The 16303-nt window shown below is 39.7% G+C and overlaps 1 protein-coding gene and 1 long non-coding RNA gene across 2 annotated transcripts; both read left to right on the plus strand.

Moving 5' to 3' along the window:
* The first annotated feature begins 2079 nt into the window (after positions 1-2079).
* Positions 2080-2977, plus strand: LOC116573460 (MICOS complex subunit MIC26-like). Its single transcript, XM_032313622.1, has one exon. It carries the CDS (start codon positions 2103-2105, stop codon positions 2697-2699), a length of 597 nt encoding a protein of 198 aa, XP_032169513.1. The 5' UTR covers positions 2080-2102; the 3' UTR covers positions 2700-2977.
* Positions 2978-13080: 10103 nt separating this feature from the next.
* LOC116573461 lies at positions 13081-15526 on the plus strand. Its single transcript, XR_004278799.1, has 3 exons — positions 13081-13207; positions 14563-14751; positions 15280-15526. It is a non-coding gene; the product is annotated as an uncharacterized LOC116573461 (long non-coding RNA).
* Positions 15527-16303: the final 777 nt, after the last annotated feature.

The raw sequence follows: 16303 nt of genomic DNA on the forward strand, positions 1-16303 counted from the left end.
AATGTTCACAAGCTTTTGCTATAGTAGCTGGATTTTCATGGTTGGGAAGAAACCTCCTTTACTATTGTACTCCCAGGCTATGGCTCTTCTGTTTCTTCCAGAATGTTGAACTAAGCTCTTACCCTGATACTTAAGACCCTCATACTCTCCCCTTACCTTCAAATTCTCCCTCCAAAAAAAAAAAAAAAAAACTACAGCTGCAATAATCTAATCATATTCCATGGATGTCCATGCATGTTCCCATCGCCCCCTTGTTTCAACTGCTAAACTCATCTATTGGCCCATATTCATTGTGTTTTCTTAAAAAGCCTCCTCTTTGGTGTCTCTTCATAGAGACAAGGAGAGAAATGTAGTGGGAATGCGAAATTCTGATATCATCTCTCTGGAAGCAAGATCATTTACCTCAGAGGAGACACCAGGATGTGCATGTACAAAGGCATAGCTGGGTGATGGTACAAAGAGAAGGGTCATCTGTAAACCAAGGAGAGAGGCCTCACCTATGAAACTAATTTTTCTGGCACCGTGATCTTGGACTTCCAGCTTCCGGAACTGTGAGAAAATATATTTCTGCTACTTAAGCTGCCCAGACTATGGCATTCCCTTATGGCAGCCCTGGCAGACTCAGACCATGAAGCAAGAACCACAGAAAGCTGCAGCGGCTGTACTAATATCAGACAATATAGACTTAAAAAATGTTACTAGCAATAAAAGAGTGACATTTCATAATATTAAAAGGGTCAACCAATCAAGAAGTTATAATAATGGATAAATATAAATGTGTCTAATAAAAGCACTGAGATACATGAACCAAAAAAAATACCTATATAAAGGAAGATACAGACAGTACAATAATAACAGTTGGAGACTTCAATACCCTACCTACAATAATGCATAGTACAAATAAACAGAGGGTCAACAAGAAGCTAGACTTGAATCATACCATGACTAGACCTTTTAGACCTGTACAGAATAGTTTACTTAATAACTGTCATTCTTCTCAAATGCACATGGAACATTGACCATATACTAGGCTATAAAACAAATATCAATAAATTTAAGAGATTATGCTGAGTGAAATAAGTCAAGTAGAGAAAGAGAGTCTGTTATCATATGTTTTCGCTTACTTGTGGAGCATAAGGAATAACACAGAAGACATTGGGAGATGGAGAAGAGAAGTGAGTTGGGGGAAATCAGAGGGAGAGATAAACCATGAGAGACTGTGGGCTCTGAGAAACAAACTGAGGGTTTTGGGGGTATGGCAGTAGGGTTGTCCTGGTGGTGGGTATTATGGAGGGCACATATTGCATGGAGCACTGGGTGTGGTGTGTAAACAATGAATTTTGGAACACTGAAAAAAATTAAATTAAACTTAAAAAATAAATAAAAGGCTAGGAATATTATACAGTACAGACTAGAGTGGAATAAAATTAGAAATCAATAGTAGAGGAAGAAAGTTGAGAAGCTTAGAAATAAGTAGAAATTACACAACACACTCCCAACTAACCAAGCGGTCATAAGAGAAATCATAGAATGCTTTGAGATAAATGGAAATGAGAGTCAACATACCAAAACTTGTGGGATATAGCTAAGAACTAAGAACTAAGCAATTCCTAGAGGGAAATTTAGAGTTGGAAATGCCCATATTAAGGAAGAAGACTGATTTTTTAAAATAAGTAACCTAACCTCTACATTAAGATGGTGAGGGGAAAAAAAGTAAAACTAAGCTCAAAGCTACAAAAGAAAGGAAATAAAGATTAGAGTAAAAATTAATGAACAGAGAATAGGAAAGAAAGCAATGAAACAGAAAGCTGATTCTTGGAAAAGGTCAATAAAATTGACAAATTTATTTAGATTGGCCAAGGGGAGAAAAACAAACAAACAAAAACAAGACTCAAATTATTAGAATTATAAATAAAAGAGGAAATAATAGTACCAACCTTACCCACCCCCCAAAAAAAAGATTATAAAGGATACCATGAACAATTGTAAGCAAACAAATTATAGAACTCAGATGAAATAAACAAATTCCTACAAAACACAAACTGCCAAAACCTACTCAAGAAAAGATCATCTACCCCGCCGGAGCCACCTCTGCCAGCAACATGTTCAAGGTAATCCAGAGGGCTGTGCGGCCGGCCAGCCTGAGTCTGCTCACCTTCAAAGTCTATGTGTCACCTAAAAAGGACTCACCTCACAAAGCTTCTGTGAAGGTTAATGAGCTTTCACTCTACTCCGTTCCCGAGGGTCAGTCTAAATATGTGGAAGAGCCAAGGACCCCACTTGAGGAAAGCATTTCACATCTCCGACATTATTGCGAGCTGTATACAAGTTGGTGTCAGGAAACATACTCCCAAACTAAGCCCAAGATGCAGAGCTTGGTTCAATGGGGGTTAGGCAGCTATGACTATCTCCAAAATGCACCTCCTGGATTTTTTCCAAGACTTGGTGTTATCGGTTTTGCTGGCATTGTTGGACTTCTTTTGGCTAGAGGCTCAAAAATAAAGAAGCTGGTATATCCGCCTGGATTCATGGGACTTGCTGCTTCTCTTTATTACCCACAACAAGCCATCGTATTTGTCCAGGTCAGTGGGGAGAAATTATATGACTGGGGTTTACGAGGATACATAGTCATAGAAGATTTGTGGAAAGAGAACTTTCAAAAGCCAGGAAATGTGAAGAATTCACCTGGAAATAAGTAGAATGCTGCATGCTCTGCCCATTTTAATCAGTTATAGGTAAACATTGGAAACTCCATGCAGTAAACCAGTATTTCTACAGAAAAATGGCAGAGAAGTCAGTACCGAATGTAGTAAATTGGCTTTCTTCTTCAGGATAAACTATGCTAGGCTTCTTTGTTATCTTGGGTGATACCATACTACAAGTGGACTAATCGGAAATCCTTTCACCTAGAGAGAATGTCTAGCCTTAGAACTCGTTCTCATGTTGCTATTTATGTACATAATTAAAATTCCAAATTTAAAAAAAAAAAAAAAGAAAAGACCATCTAAGTGGATTTATAACAAAAACAAACAAAAATAAAGAGATTGAGTTAATACATTTTTTAAAAAACTACCCACAAATATAAGCTTAAGCCCAGATGGCTTGATTGCTAAATTCTATCAGATATTCAAAGAATTAACACCAATTCTTCATAAATTTTTTCCAAAAAATAACATGAGAATAAACACTTTCCAATTCATTTAATAAGGGCAGCATTTCCCTGATAGCAAAACCAGACAAAGAGATGACAAGAAAACTGTAGACCAATACCTCCTATTAATGTGGATATAAAATCCCACAACAAAATCTTAGCAAACTGAATCCAGCAATGTATAGAAAGAATTATATAGCATGACCAAGTGTGATTTATGCCAGGAACATGAAGTTCAATATCTGAAAATCAATTAACATAATACACCATATCTATAGAATAAGACACGGTAAGTAACATGACCATCTCAATAGATGTATAAAAAGCAATTGATGGAATCCGACACCTTTCATAATAAAAATCTAGGAATAGAAGGAAATTTCCTAACCTGATGAAGGGCATCTGTGAAAATCCACAGCTAACATCATATTTAATGGTAATAGACTAGATGCTTTCTCCCTAAGATTAGTAAGCAAAACAAGGATGTCTGCTCTCGACATTTTTCTTCAAGATTGTACTGAAGATTCTATCTAGGCAATTAAACAAGAAAAAGAAAGTGCATCTAGGCTGGGAAGAAAGAAGTAAAATTATCTGTATTTGCAGATGACATTAACTTATATTTAAAAAATCCTAAGGAATTCATTAATTTTTTTCCAAAAACTAATATGTGAGTTAAGCAAGACTTCAGGATATCAGATCAATATACCTAACTCAATTGTGTTTTTATGCACTTACAATGGACAATTTGGAAAAAAAAATGAAAAAACACTTCCATTCATAATAGCATCAAATAGAATAAAATATTTAGCAATAAATTTAATAAAAATGCAAAAATAGCAGGAGTTTACTCTGAAAACTGTTATTGAAAAAATAAAAAAACTAAATAAATGGGAAAATATTTCATGTTCGTGGACCAGAAAGCTGAGCATTGTTAAGATGGGAATAGTCCCCAAACAGATCTATAGATTAAACAAAATCTCTATCTGAATACCAGCTGATTTGAAAATTCATATAGAATTATTGGGGCGCCTGGGTGGCTCAGTGGGTTAAGCCACTGCCTTTGGCTCAGGTCATGATCCCAGGGTCCTGGGATCGAGTCCCGCATCGGGCTCTCTGCTCAGCGGGGAGCCTGCTTCCTCCTCTCTCTCTCTGCCTGCCTCTCTGCCTACTTGTGATCTCTCTCTGTCAAATAAATAAATAAAATCTTTAAAAAAAAAAAAAGAAAGAATTATAAGGGACCCTAGATTTTCAGATTTTTTCCACCTACTAATTCCTAAATACTAATTTAAAATGATTAGAACACACTATACGTTAATTTGTTTTAACCTATCTATCAAGCTATCCATCTATCTACCATCTATCTACATCTGTCTAATTAGCTTAACTCAATCAGGGTAATAAGCCCTTTGAAAGTGAGTTCTATATGAATTTACTATTTCCTAGCACTACTACTTAATACTACAAGTATTAAACTCTAAAAGATATATTCTTACTGCTTCAAAGTAAATTCGATGGTAAGGGATACAAATTTATGGCATACCTGCTTTGATTATCTGCCCTTATTAATTTCAATATCAAGAAATTTCCTTAAAGAAGATATACTTGATGCCATTTTAAGGTAATTTGGCCAAACATTCTATATTTAATAAATGATCAGGTTCTGTTTCTTTCAGCCCACAAGACATTTTCTCTGAAGTTCTAGATTCACAACAGATGCTACGTGTATTGTATCAGAGACCTAATACACCTTGATTTCCTTTAATATCAGTGGCTAGAAACTCCTCAACAAGTGTTCAGATTCATGTCCTACCGGACCAGACAATGTGGAATATTACGCCTCTTTTAGGAAGTGAGTCCACTAAGACTTTCAGCTCCACAGGTGGGAAGAAGTGAAGGCCCCTGTTGGATGACAAGCTTACAAGAACAATAAAAATTTTCTCAAAGAAGGTAAATTTATTTGGGCATTTCTTTTCCCAAAAGAAAAATATTGTCTCCAATTCAAAATAGGTTTTTATAATTCAAGGGCCTCTAGAGTCTCCTTGTTACCTTTTATAATTTTGAGATTTGATTAAACCTGAGTATTTCTACTATCATACATTCTAATTTTCCAGGCACTGAACGATCTACCTTTTTTTTTGTTGTTGTGATAGAGAAAGTGCGTCTCCATCTACTCTCCATAGCAATCCCACATGCATACACACTTCTTACTTGGCCTCTTTTAGTGGTGTGCCTGTGTGCACGCAAGCACGTGCATGTAATATTATATAAATTAAATGCAATATGTATATATAATTATTATATAAAATTTAAAAAAACAACCTACTCCTCCCTGAAAAATTCTTCTGTTGTCTATAATACTACATTTCTCTACATTTCTCAGGTCTTCCCCTAACCCTTAGTCTCTCTTGCTTACACCAGCGTGCCAAATACCTGGGTACTATTGCTGACCCTTCCAGTAGTGGCACTGAGGATGCAGTGCCGGTATTGTTCATATTGGTCAGAGATCGATGACCCATGGACATCTAGCAAGACATTCTTTTAGCATTTCCTCTTTCCTCTTGATTCTTTCTTTATCCCCTGGCAACTCTCCCTAGTGGCTAGAAGACAGGACAATATATATGACAAGAACAATACTGACCTCAGCATCACCTGCCGTTATTAACACCAGGTAGTAGCTCCTAGAAGGGGTTCCCTCTAGCTCCTTGGACCTCATGGACAAGGACTTGTGCTAACTGACCCACACATGCCCAGCCAGGCTGGAACCCCAGGACTACCCATGGTTAATCTCAAGAAGGACTCTTACTGATTACATTAAATTATTTACTTGAAAGAAACACAAGGAATAATTAATAAACTTTTACTTGTTGTTGTGGGGGGTTTTTTGTTTTTGATTTTTGTTTTTTACAGAATTAGGAAAACATTTTAATGACTTTAAGTCATTTTAAAATTCAGGTCTCTTTTGCCAGTTTGCCAGAGACTGTGTCTGCTGGTGTGTGGGCACCACATATGCAAATTAGACTAATGGACTATGCACCAAACTACTCTTAAACCAAACCCAGCTGTTCCAACCGCAGGTATATGTCACTTTACTTTTTGGGCAGTGCTACAAAATAGCAGTGGAAACTTCACAATGACATTAACCTTCCCCCCCCCGCTCGCCTCTCAGAATCAAGCTGTCCACTGTACATCTCCTCTCTCACTCTGATAGCAGATCCAACTCTAACCATGCAGCTGAGAGTTTCAAAAACCGTGTTCTCATTCACTAGCGCCATTCTCTCTGCGTTCTTCCTCCTGACTATGGGCTTGTCTGCCTTGGAAGCTGGCATTGCTTCATCCTTCCTGTCCTTAGATAACCTACTAAAGTGGATTTACCACCTGCCTTGGTTGTGTTTCTGGATTAATTTTCGGTCTTGTCTGTTTCATGAAGTTCAACATCTCTGACCTTGGTAATGGGTAAAATCATCCAGCTACACTAGAAACCCCCAGTCCTGGCTCTCTGTGTTTCTGTCCTGACAGGACAGCTTATCTCTTTGTGTAGGCCTGGCGCCAAACAGTCGACACAGAGATCTGATGGGCTCTCTTGACTTGATGTCGAGAAGCCATCACAAAAGAGAAAGATTCTGTTTGATGTAATTGCTTGGGAGTAAAATACAGTGCATTACTTTTTCCCTTTAAAAGGGGAGGCTAAACTCAGATGAAGTTCTATTAAAACTAAATATATGAAGATGAAGGCAATAGCTGGAAATTCCTGTATCGTAGTATATAAAATAGATGGAACATTAAATAAGGCATAATATACAGCAACTGTAATCAAATGTATTTACTGTTGATAATTTTAATTAAGGAAGTTGTTAATGGAGTTGTGTGTATTCAGGAAGGATTTCATGGCTTTATTTTTAGAAGCACAGACTCTCAAATTTACAAGTCATGTGAATTAAATGAATCCAATGATCTACATGTAATTGAAAGCCGTCCTTCCAGCACTGGAGAATAATTTTAATTGCAAATGTTATTAAACTGTCCTTGTGAATTTATTTATGTGAATAAAGTTCCCTTAACAGTGATACTATTTAGTTGTTTCAGTGTGTATCATGTGGTCATTAAAGGCCTCCAAAAATTAAAGTACCTTTCCTTTTCATTTATTTCTTGAAATATTTACTCGAAATTCATTCCCTGAAAGCTTACAGTGTGGACAACTCCAGACAGCTCCCATGCCCCGGAACCTGCTGACATTATTCAAACTAGTAAATCCTAACCCAGCTTACCTTGCCTCACCAATTTCTTGCCATGAAAACCATAATAAAGCTTTTGCCCACCTTCCCCTGCTTCCTGACAAACCCTGTAGCCTTGTATGGCATGGCTTGCCCACTCCTCTTGCAACTGTAAGTAACAAACCATATTTTCAGTAACCTGAATTTTCAGTAACTTGTTCAGTGAGTAACAAACCATATTTCGTATTTTCCTTGTCTTCGTCTCATCATGCCCAAGTGAAAAACAAAACAAAACAAAACAACAAGAAAACAAAAAAAAATTTTAAACAACTGCTATATCTTAAATATTGTAACAAAGGCTGGAGATTCATTAGGGAAACTCCAGTCCTGCTGGAGCTTATATGCTGAATCAAGGACTTTCTCCACTCCTAGGATAAAAAGTCTTACCTAGGTAAGCCCCTCTTTGTGCATAACCTGCCTGCCTGTGCTGGTTCAAACTTCAGGAAGGAGCATGAGGAGATGATGCAATTTGGAGTTAGACCTCATTAGGAATCTGATTCCCTTTAAGACCAGAGACAAGGTGTCCAACCTTCGAGTTACAAATGGATGGCTGTCCTGATAATATTAGCAGAAGGTGAAAGCTGTGTTTATGAAGATTGTTATACTTTAGAACAGGCATGCAAAAAAGAAAGCAGGAAGACCACACATGGGAAAGACCACTTCGCAAGAAAGACTCAAGACTAGGGTCCGTGAGACATCTCTCCCTGAGCTCTCAGAGGACTCACCTAATCAGATACGCACATTGAGTGTTGTGCAAATCAAATTGCAAGTCTTCAAGCAAGCATTTCACAAGCACTTGCATGTGTGCTCACGTGTGTGCACACATAGTCAGATGCCACCGTGACTTGTATCTTACATGTTTGAATTCGGAGTTTTCTTCTCCCCACACTGGGGAATTTAGAGTAGTTAAAAAAAAAAAATACACACTTATGCACATGCTCAGGTCTTCTTTGGCAAGTTTGTGGTAACAGTTGCCTAATAAAAATGCATAAATAATGAATGTCCCTTGTCTCAAAGAGAGCAGAAGACCTCTCTGCCCCATCCGTGTATGTAACACAAACTTCTCACCCCTACCAAAAAAATTTTATAAGCCAGTGTATGCCCCAGGGAAATCACTAAAAATCAATGATCCAGAATTACAATAGTGTGTATTTTTAAAAGCTTTGTTTATCTCCTCTCATTAAAAATACCTTTACAAAAAGCAATAATCCTGATGGTGTGAATTAATAACTGCATTTCTGAGCTTCATTGTCGTTGTTTTACTCATGGTTCGCTGGTTCCCGGGGCCTGTTTTGTGGCCAGAACCATTTACATAGTCTCTGGATTATTATCTGCCTTCAAAAGTGACTGTCAGAACCTAGAGTTTCCGGGAGTGGTGGGAAGATTGTCTGCATAGAAAGGATGCTTTATTTATTTATTTATTTATTTATTTATTTATTTATTTATTGTAGGAGAACACATATCCAGACAGTATGAAAATCTGGATGATGAAGTAACAGGACAGAAGGAAAGAAAAATAGAAGATAAAGGGAATAAAACATATATTTTTTTTAAGTTGCCCTATAAGAAACAAGCCAGTAGTGCTTCATATCACTTCTTCAGTTCTCCAGGGAGGAGGAGGATATTCAATAACATAAACCTCCAGAAAGGCAACCTGATACCCAGGAAGGAACAGGAAACTGAGACCCCGATGAATGAGGGCCAGAATCTCCATGCTGGCACTTCCTTAGGCCTACAGATCGATATGCAAGTTATTTCCTTCCATTTTCTCACGCGTAAAATGGAGACGGAGACAGTAACACCTACTGCGGTGGGTAGATATTAGAATTGAATGAGAATAAGACGGAAGTGAAAGGGCAATTGTAGGGACTCAAGCAATGCTCTCTGTTCTAAATGGGACACATGGTCTAAGAGGTTTGGGCCCAGTCCCTGCCCGTTAAAGGATTCCTGGTTTTATTAAATAAGGTACTGTCTTTAAGTCAACCAAATGAATAGAGGTCTCACTGTGGCTTTTCAGAATTATCTCCATTTTGAAAAGATGTCCTTAGTTGTGAAGTCAAGTATAAAAATAAATAATGCATTAAAAAGGAAGCTGCTGGACAGATCTTCCTAGAAGACAAAAATCACGTATTTAAGTTTGTGGTGCTTTGAATATTGAAGAGTTTTTATGTGCCGTCCTGAGATAAAAATAAGAAAAGTGACTGGAACATGCTTAAGTTTCTACATTTCAATGTCATGTTCTGAAAAACATGAAGAATACTTTTCCTTCTCTTTTGGTTCGGCTGCAATCACGGGTTTAATGGTTTTGCCATCAATTCAGACCCTGCTGTGCTTAGAAGCTCTTTTTCTCAGAGGGATTGCTCTGGAATATGCATACAAGCTCTGGAAGATAATTTTGTGAGCCCATTTGATTTTGTCAAAGATGGGTCACTTGAAATTTTATCTTGCTCAAGATTTCTCTTAGCTGCTGGAAGTCATGGCGCTTCGTTGCAATTCTGAATTACAACTTATTCGAAGGCAGTGAGACTCAATTTTCCAAACGTGAGATCCCCCAAATCATTCCCTGAGATGACAAACGAAACTCAGTGGTATAGGTGTGCAGGTTTCCCCTGCTCTTCGAAAGTAGAGTATTCCTGTGAAAATTTTCCTAAGCGGAAGAGGCATAAAGTCAGGAAACAAATTGCCAGTGATATATATGGAAAAATATTTGTGTGTCCCCAGACCCAAAAATATAACCTCTCTTAGACTTTTCTCATACCTTAGGATGCATCTTGCTAATGGAAACACAAAATAAATGAAGATACAGCACAGACGCTCACAGACACTGTTCAGAGCTCTGATGGCTGAACGCTGAGATGTTGTGTCTTTCCAGGGGAAGGAGCTTGGAGGGGCCACTTCTGCTGGGAAGGTGGGGGTGGGTACGGGGGAGCAGAGGATTTGGGGAGGTACCACCTCTATAAGAATTTGCAAAAGCAGTGCTCAATGCTATTTTTGCTTTTCACCTCTTTTGATAAAAAGCAAAAATACTTTCCCTATTCCTTTAGGTGAGAAAATCAATTACTAATGTGGGTCTTTTGTGAAAGTGAAGAGGCACAAACTTTCAGAAAGTGGGAGAAACCTTGGTTTTTAAGTAACTTGCAAATGTATATCCTGAAAACCTCACCAGTCTGGTGTTATAACAATGGGTAGTCCTTAGCAATACAAATTTTGGGTCAGAAATTCCTTCACTGAAATCCATAATGATGAGGAGAGTCGTGTGTTCAGGGCAGTAAAGACAATGACAGCTCAGGGATCAGTCAAGGCTTAGAAATAGAGCATGTTCCGTCCCTTACTTCCACATTCGAAATGTGAGAAAGCAAAATCCCAAAATCCCTTGGACTTTTTGAGTTTGTTTTAAAGTATACTTCTCCTGGTTGGGGAAAGTTGTCAAACAGCAAGTGTGTCGTTAGTTAAAATATCTTGTCACTGGTTTCTAAGATCTGATTCAAAGTAGTGCTCCTGACCTGACTCGTATAAAATTCCAGTTCTTGCATTAATGGCTATGAAATCTATACCCTGCCAACTTTCTAAGGCAAAGGGTCTCTTTTTCATTCCAGAAGAAAGATGAAGACAAAGGAATTGTCACTGGGAACCCACAAAGCCCCCAGGTTCTCTGATATTTAAAAGATGAACCTAACATTACTGAATGCATTCTCAAGAATGTGTCTGATTTATAAAGTTAGATGTGCCCTTAAGATAGATCTGATTTAGGGGCACCTGGATGACTCAGTGGGTTGAAGCCTATGCCTTCAGCTTAGGTCATGATCCCGGGGTCCTGGAATCGAGCCCCTCATTGGGCTCTCTGTTCGCCAGGGAGCCTGCTTCCCCCTCTTTTTCTCTGCCTGCCTTTCTGCCTACTTGTGATCTCTGTCAAATATGTAAATAAAATTTTAAAAAAGATAGATCTGATTTACAAAGCCTTTTTGATTAGAGGGGAGTCTTTCCATGGTCTATTATGATAGGTTTGTAAAACTCAAATTACCCACTAAATGCAGCCTTCCTAGGAAAGAAGTGTACTCTGTGGTATTTAAGAGAGCCTGGTTTCACCCCTCGCTTGGCCCCATCCCTCACTAACTGTGTGGCCTTGAGTCGATCCCTAAACCCTCCAAGCCTTAGTTTGCTCCTTTGTAATATGGGGGTAACAAGCAGAACTACCTAACAGGAAGACTGTGAGAGTAAAATGAAATACAGTTTCTGAAGGTGTTAGCATGGGCTCGGTAGCATTGACTGTGTAATTTCTCTGTATACAGACAAAGATCACAAGCTCTGTTTAAGGAAAGGGTTGAAGACAGCCTTCCAACCTCAACTTTCTATCTCCAGATTATCCCAAACTCTTCAACCTCCCTCCTGCTTCCCCCATTTCTCCTTCTTTTTCCCTCCCTCTCCCCTTCCCCCATTTCTCTTTCCTCTCCGCCTTTCATTCTTCTCTCTCTTCTCTTATCACTCTCATTCTCTGCTCCTTCTCATTTCCAGTACTTTCCTGCACTTGTAATAGCTACCATCTGCTTAGAGTCATATGCTTGACATGCATGATTTCTGTTCCTTATAAGAAATAGACACATGTAGGTGTTGTTACTTTTCAAATGAGGAAACTAAGTTAAAAACTTTGATAAAGCTAACCATTTGCCTGCCACAACCAGGATTTGAACACCAACTGATCTAACTCAAAAACTAATTTGGTCTTCGTGATAGCACAGGTTTTGGTTAGCTATTTCTGCATAGCAAAATTCCCTAAAACTCGAAAGCTACAAACAACCCTCATTGAATGAGCTCCTGATTCTCCCGTTCAGGGCTTCAGCCTTGGCTCAGTTGGCTGACTCTTCTGTTCTAGGCTGGCCTCCCTCAGGCACCTGCTCTCAGCTCTGTAAGTCCCGCTGGCCACTCTGCTGATTCTCGATGCGCTCTCTCATACGTTTTCGGGTTGGCTTGTTCTGGCTGTTCTGAGACAGCCGTAGCTGGACCCTCCTCCACTGCTCTGTCCTCCACATCAGCCCTTTCTTGAAACAGAGTAGCTCTGACATGATCATACAGTAGTTGCAGCGTTTGGTTCAGCACAGCGTAGACCACAAGATCTGTTGAGGTCTGCTTCATAACTGGCTCCTTGGCTCTCTCATCTGTTACATTTTAGAGACCAAAGGAAGTGAGAAAACCCAAACCCAAGGATTGGGGAAATAGTTCCCACCCTCCAGTGAAAGGAGCTGGGAAGTTTGCATTTGCAAAGGAAATGAGTATAGGAAGAGACAGAGATGGGAAGACATGTTTGTAATCCATGGCCACACCAGCTGCTCTGACGCCTGGTTTCTCCCCTGCAGTTGGAGGGCCCAGTTTACATTAATTTCCCTTAAATTATGTAAGAGTGACCGAGTATCAAGTGCTCGTCCACCCTTTAATAAAAAATCTTGCCCTTGTTAGGGTAAGAAAAGGCAACTGGTTCTAGAGAGAGCGCAAAGCTAATGGCAAAGTCTCTAGTTAAGAATGAGTGCCTCTGAGTGCCTGTAATAGTTGCGCTGCAATAAAGAAAGACAAAAACAACAAAAAAGCCTTCAGAATTATTTCCCCGCCATCTGTCTTTATTGTGCTAACCCACTCTGTTGACATCCCCAGGAAAGCCATGCATGAAGTAGCAATGGAAAAGAAAAAGTCCGTGTGATCATTTGCAAACACAAATTCCTATTTTTTACGACCGAAAGAGGAATAGAGTTTGGGCAGCATAGCCCTACGGCAACGCAGTGCAGAGCCATAGCAGGTACCCATTTCCAAATTTATCCTTGCCTAGAGCCCCATCTGATTTATTTTTAAGTATATTTCACCAGGATGCTCAAAGTCAAAATGTTATTTACAATGTGGGGTTAGCAGCAGAACATACCACATCAATTTCTCCAGAAAGAAGGGAGCCCAGAGAAGGCAGGAAAATACAGCCCCCTTACTTATTTATTTACAGTCCTCTTCCTTCTAGAAAGGGGTTTAAGGTAGCTTACACAATTGGTTGCAAGTCCAGCCACATGTGTTTGGAAATGGTAAATCAATCCTTTTGTAACACCGTCCTGCCTTTGATCGAGCAGCGTCTGTATGTTTAAGGAGAAGAAAGAGAAAAATTCAGCAGGTATTGATCCCGAAGTCATTATCATCCATGTTCAGTGATAACAAACCACCTCTCTGTTTCTACTCAGCATTGGTTTGAATTAACTGGAGAGAACAAGGATGCAAACACAGTAGTTGCCTCTGTAGAAAATCTTAGCCCAGACCACTGAATCTACATCTTCCAAGAATCCATTTTTCTCTCTGAATTTCCCTGGGACACATGTACAGATGCACTTAACAGAGGAAATTCTCTTTATCATTGACAAGCAGTTTGAGATGCATGCCAAAGGAATTTCATTCTTGTCAGAGGTAGGTCTCTGAGACTGCAAAAAGTCAACTCCAAACACCAGCCTCTTTCAATTCTTCCCTTTCACCTGGTGTTCAATAAATGTTTGTGGAATTCCAGCAGAAATCTGCTGAAAGTTATCCCACACAAAGTGGTGCCTATGACAAAACACTCTGAAAATGTTTGCTGGGAAATTTGCATGTAGAGAAAGAAATGAGTGTCATTTGCTTGATAGGTTTCATTCTAGCCTACAGAAAGGAACTGGTCAGTATCCTGAGTCCAATAAATACTTGTTGAACCCCACGGTGCACAAGGCATCATCTTACTGCTACTGATCATATCAACATGTACAATTGGATGATGTTCTTGAACCCAAAGAATTTGCAGAATGGCTTAGGAGACGTGGCAAGAAGAAATGCACCGTAGTAAAGATCACTGGAGAAGCAGAATCCACACACAGCTGTGTTCCAAAGAGGGAAAGTTTTCTTTCAAGTAGAGAGAATTAGGTAAGACTTCATGGAAGAGAAGGCATTTGAGTTAGTCCTCTTCTGGAGACATTTAGTATCAGTATTGCCTAAAATCGTTGGTTAATAAGGCTCTTTCCATTTCCTACTGTGATGCATGTCTTCCAATCCAAAGCTAACCAACTGTTTGACACAGATACTATTGTGCCTTTTTTACATTGCAATCTCCCTCAACTACCCATTCTTGCTCAGTTTCTTTTCTTTATAAAGGGAGACACAGCAGAAACATGCTTATGTTTCATCTGTCTTAAAACCAAGGAGGGTGACCTTGGAGGAGGACTAAATGAAAATTTCTCTACATCTATTGTCCATTCAGTGGCACGTGTACACATCACAGTTCCTCTTGTCAAGTCTCCAGATAGAGTTCTCCAGACAACTTGCCTCTACTGTGACTTAAAGGTAAATAGATTTCTTTTATCATATAAAGCTCTTTTGAGTGTTTTTGTTTGTTTGTTTGCTTGCTTGCTTGCTTGGTTACTGTATTCATCCCTCCTGTGAGGGATATACCAATACTCCTGCCTTTGATTCTCCAATGAGATAAGACAACTATAAAGATAAAATATAACCATGTGCCCAAAATAAGTCTGTCCATGAGAAGGTGATAGAAATGGTTCAACACTCAAACACTTCGTGAACTCAGCTGTCCCACAGAAGCCTACGGCACAGACTAGAAGTAAATCTCTGTATGGACCACCACCACCAAATCAAGCTACCTCATTTCAGACTAACAACAACAACAACAAACTCCTCCCTGGTATTCGTGGCAAAGGACTAAAAGCTGGGCGAGTTGTCTACGTAATTCTTGCATGTAGCCCAGTAGAGGAAATGCCTCCTAATTATAGTAAATATTAAAATCCGTAGTAAATTTTAGGCTTGTTTCATCATTTGTTAGTTTACCTTCACTAGCTGTTTGTTCTGTGACGACAGGTGCTCTGCTGAAAAATGAGATACCCCAAAATAAATGAGATATGACACCCGCCTTTGAAGAATTCGTAACCTTGGTGGCTACGTAAACATGGAAAGCGTTCGTGGTGCTTGTTCATAATGGAGAGAAGTGGGCGTTCCGGTGAGATCAGAAACGAGAGCGCGCACAGTCCTGCCCCAGAAGAACGGGAAAGTTTTCAGAGAAGCAGTGATGATTGATTTCCTTGAGAGGAAAACTGGAGTTTGGTAATAAAAGGCAGAGAAACCGCTCAGTGAGAAGAGAAACATGCATTCATGTAGCACGTGGGTAGAAGGGCAGGTAGAGCACTAGTGCCGACACTCGGGGTAGAGGTAGGCATGCCATGAAAAATATGTGAAGCTGGAGAGAAGCTTATATATATAAGCTTATATATATATATATATAATATATATATATATATTTATTTATTTACTTACTTACTTACTTATTTATTTTAGAGGTGGGGGAGGGAGAGAGAGAGAATCTTGAGCAGCCTCCCTGCTGAACACGGAACCCGATGCGTGGCTCGATCTCACGACCATGAGATCCTGACCTGAGCCGAAACCAAGAGACGATCCCTTAACCAACTGATCGGCCCAGGTGCCGCCGCATTCTGAAATCGGTTATTAAATGTTAGGGAGAAAGACAGAAATGGAATTAAATACCGGGGAGAGCGTGCGGAGCGCTGCGTAAGCGGTGGTGGGACTTCCCGAATCCCCACGCGGAGAGGAGACCAAGGGAGAGACTCTTCAGAAAGAGGCCAGATGAGAACTACAAAAGGAAACGCAGGGAAATGCAAGGACGGGGAGAACTTGATGAAGCAAGGTGTGGCCCGTGGGAACACACGCAAAAGAGAGAGCTGGAGTATGTGCATTAAAAAAGACAACCTGGGGACGCCTGGGTGGCTCAGTTGGTTGGGCGGCTGCCTTCGGCTCAGGTCATGATCCCAGCGTCCTGGAATCGAGTCCCGTATCGGGCTCCTTGCTTGGCAGGGAGCCTGCTTCTCCC

The sequence above is a fragment of the Mustela erminea genome, chromosome 14 (assembly GCF_009829155.1).
Source record: "Mustela erminea isolate mMusErm1 chromosome 14, mMusErm1.Pri, whole genome shotgun sequence".
In the NCBI taxonomy this organism is placed as follows: Eukaryota; Metazoa; Chordata; class Mammalia; order Carnivora; family Mustelidae; genus Mustela; species Mustela erminea.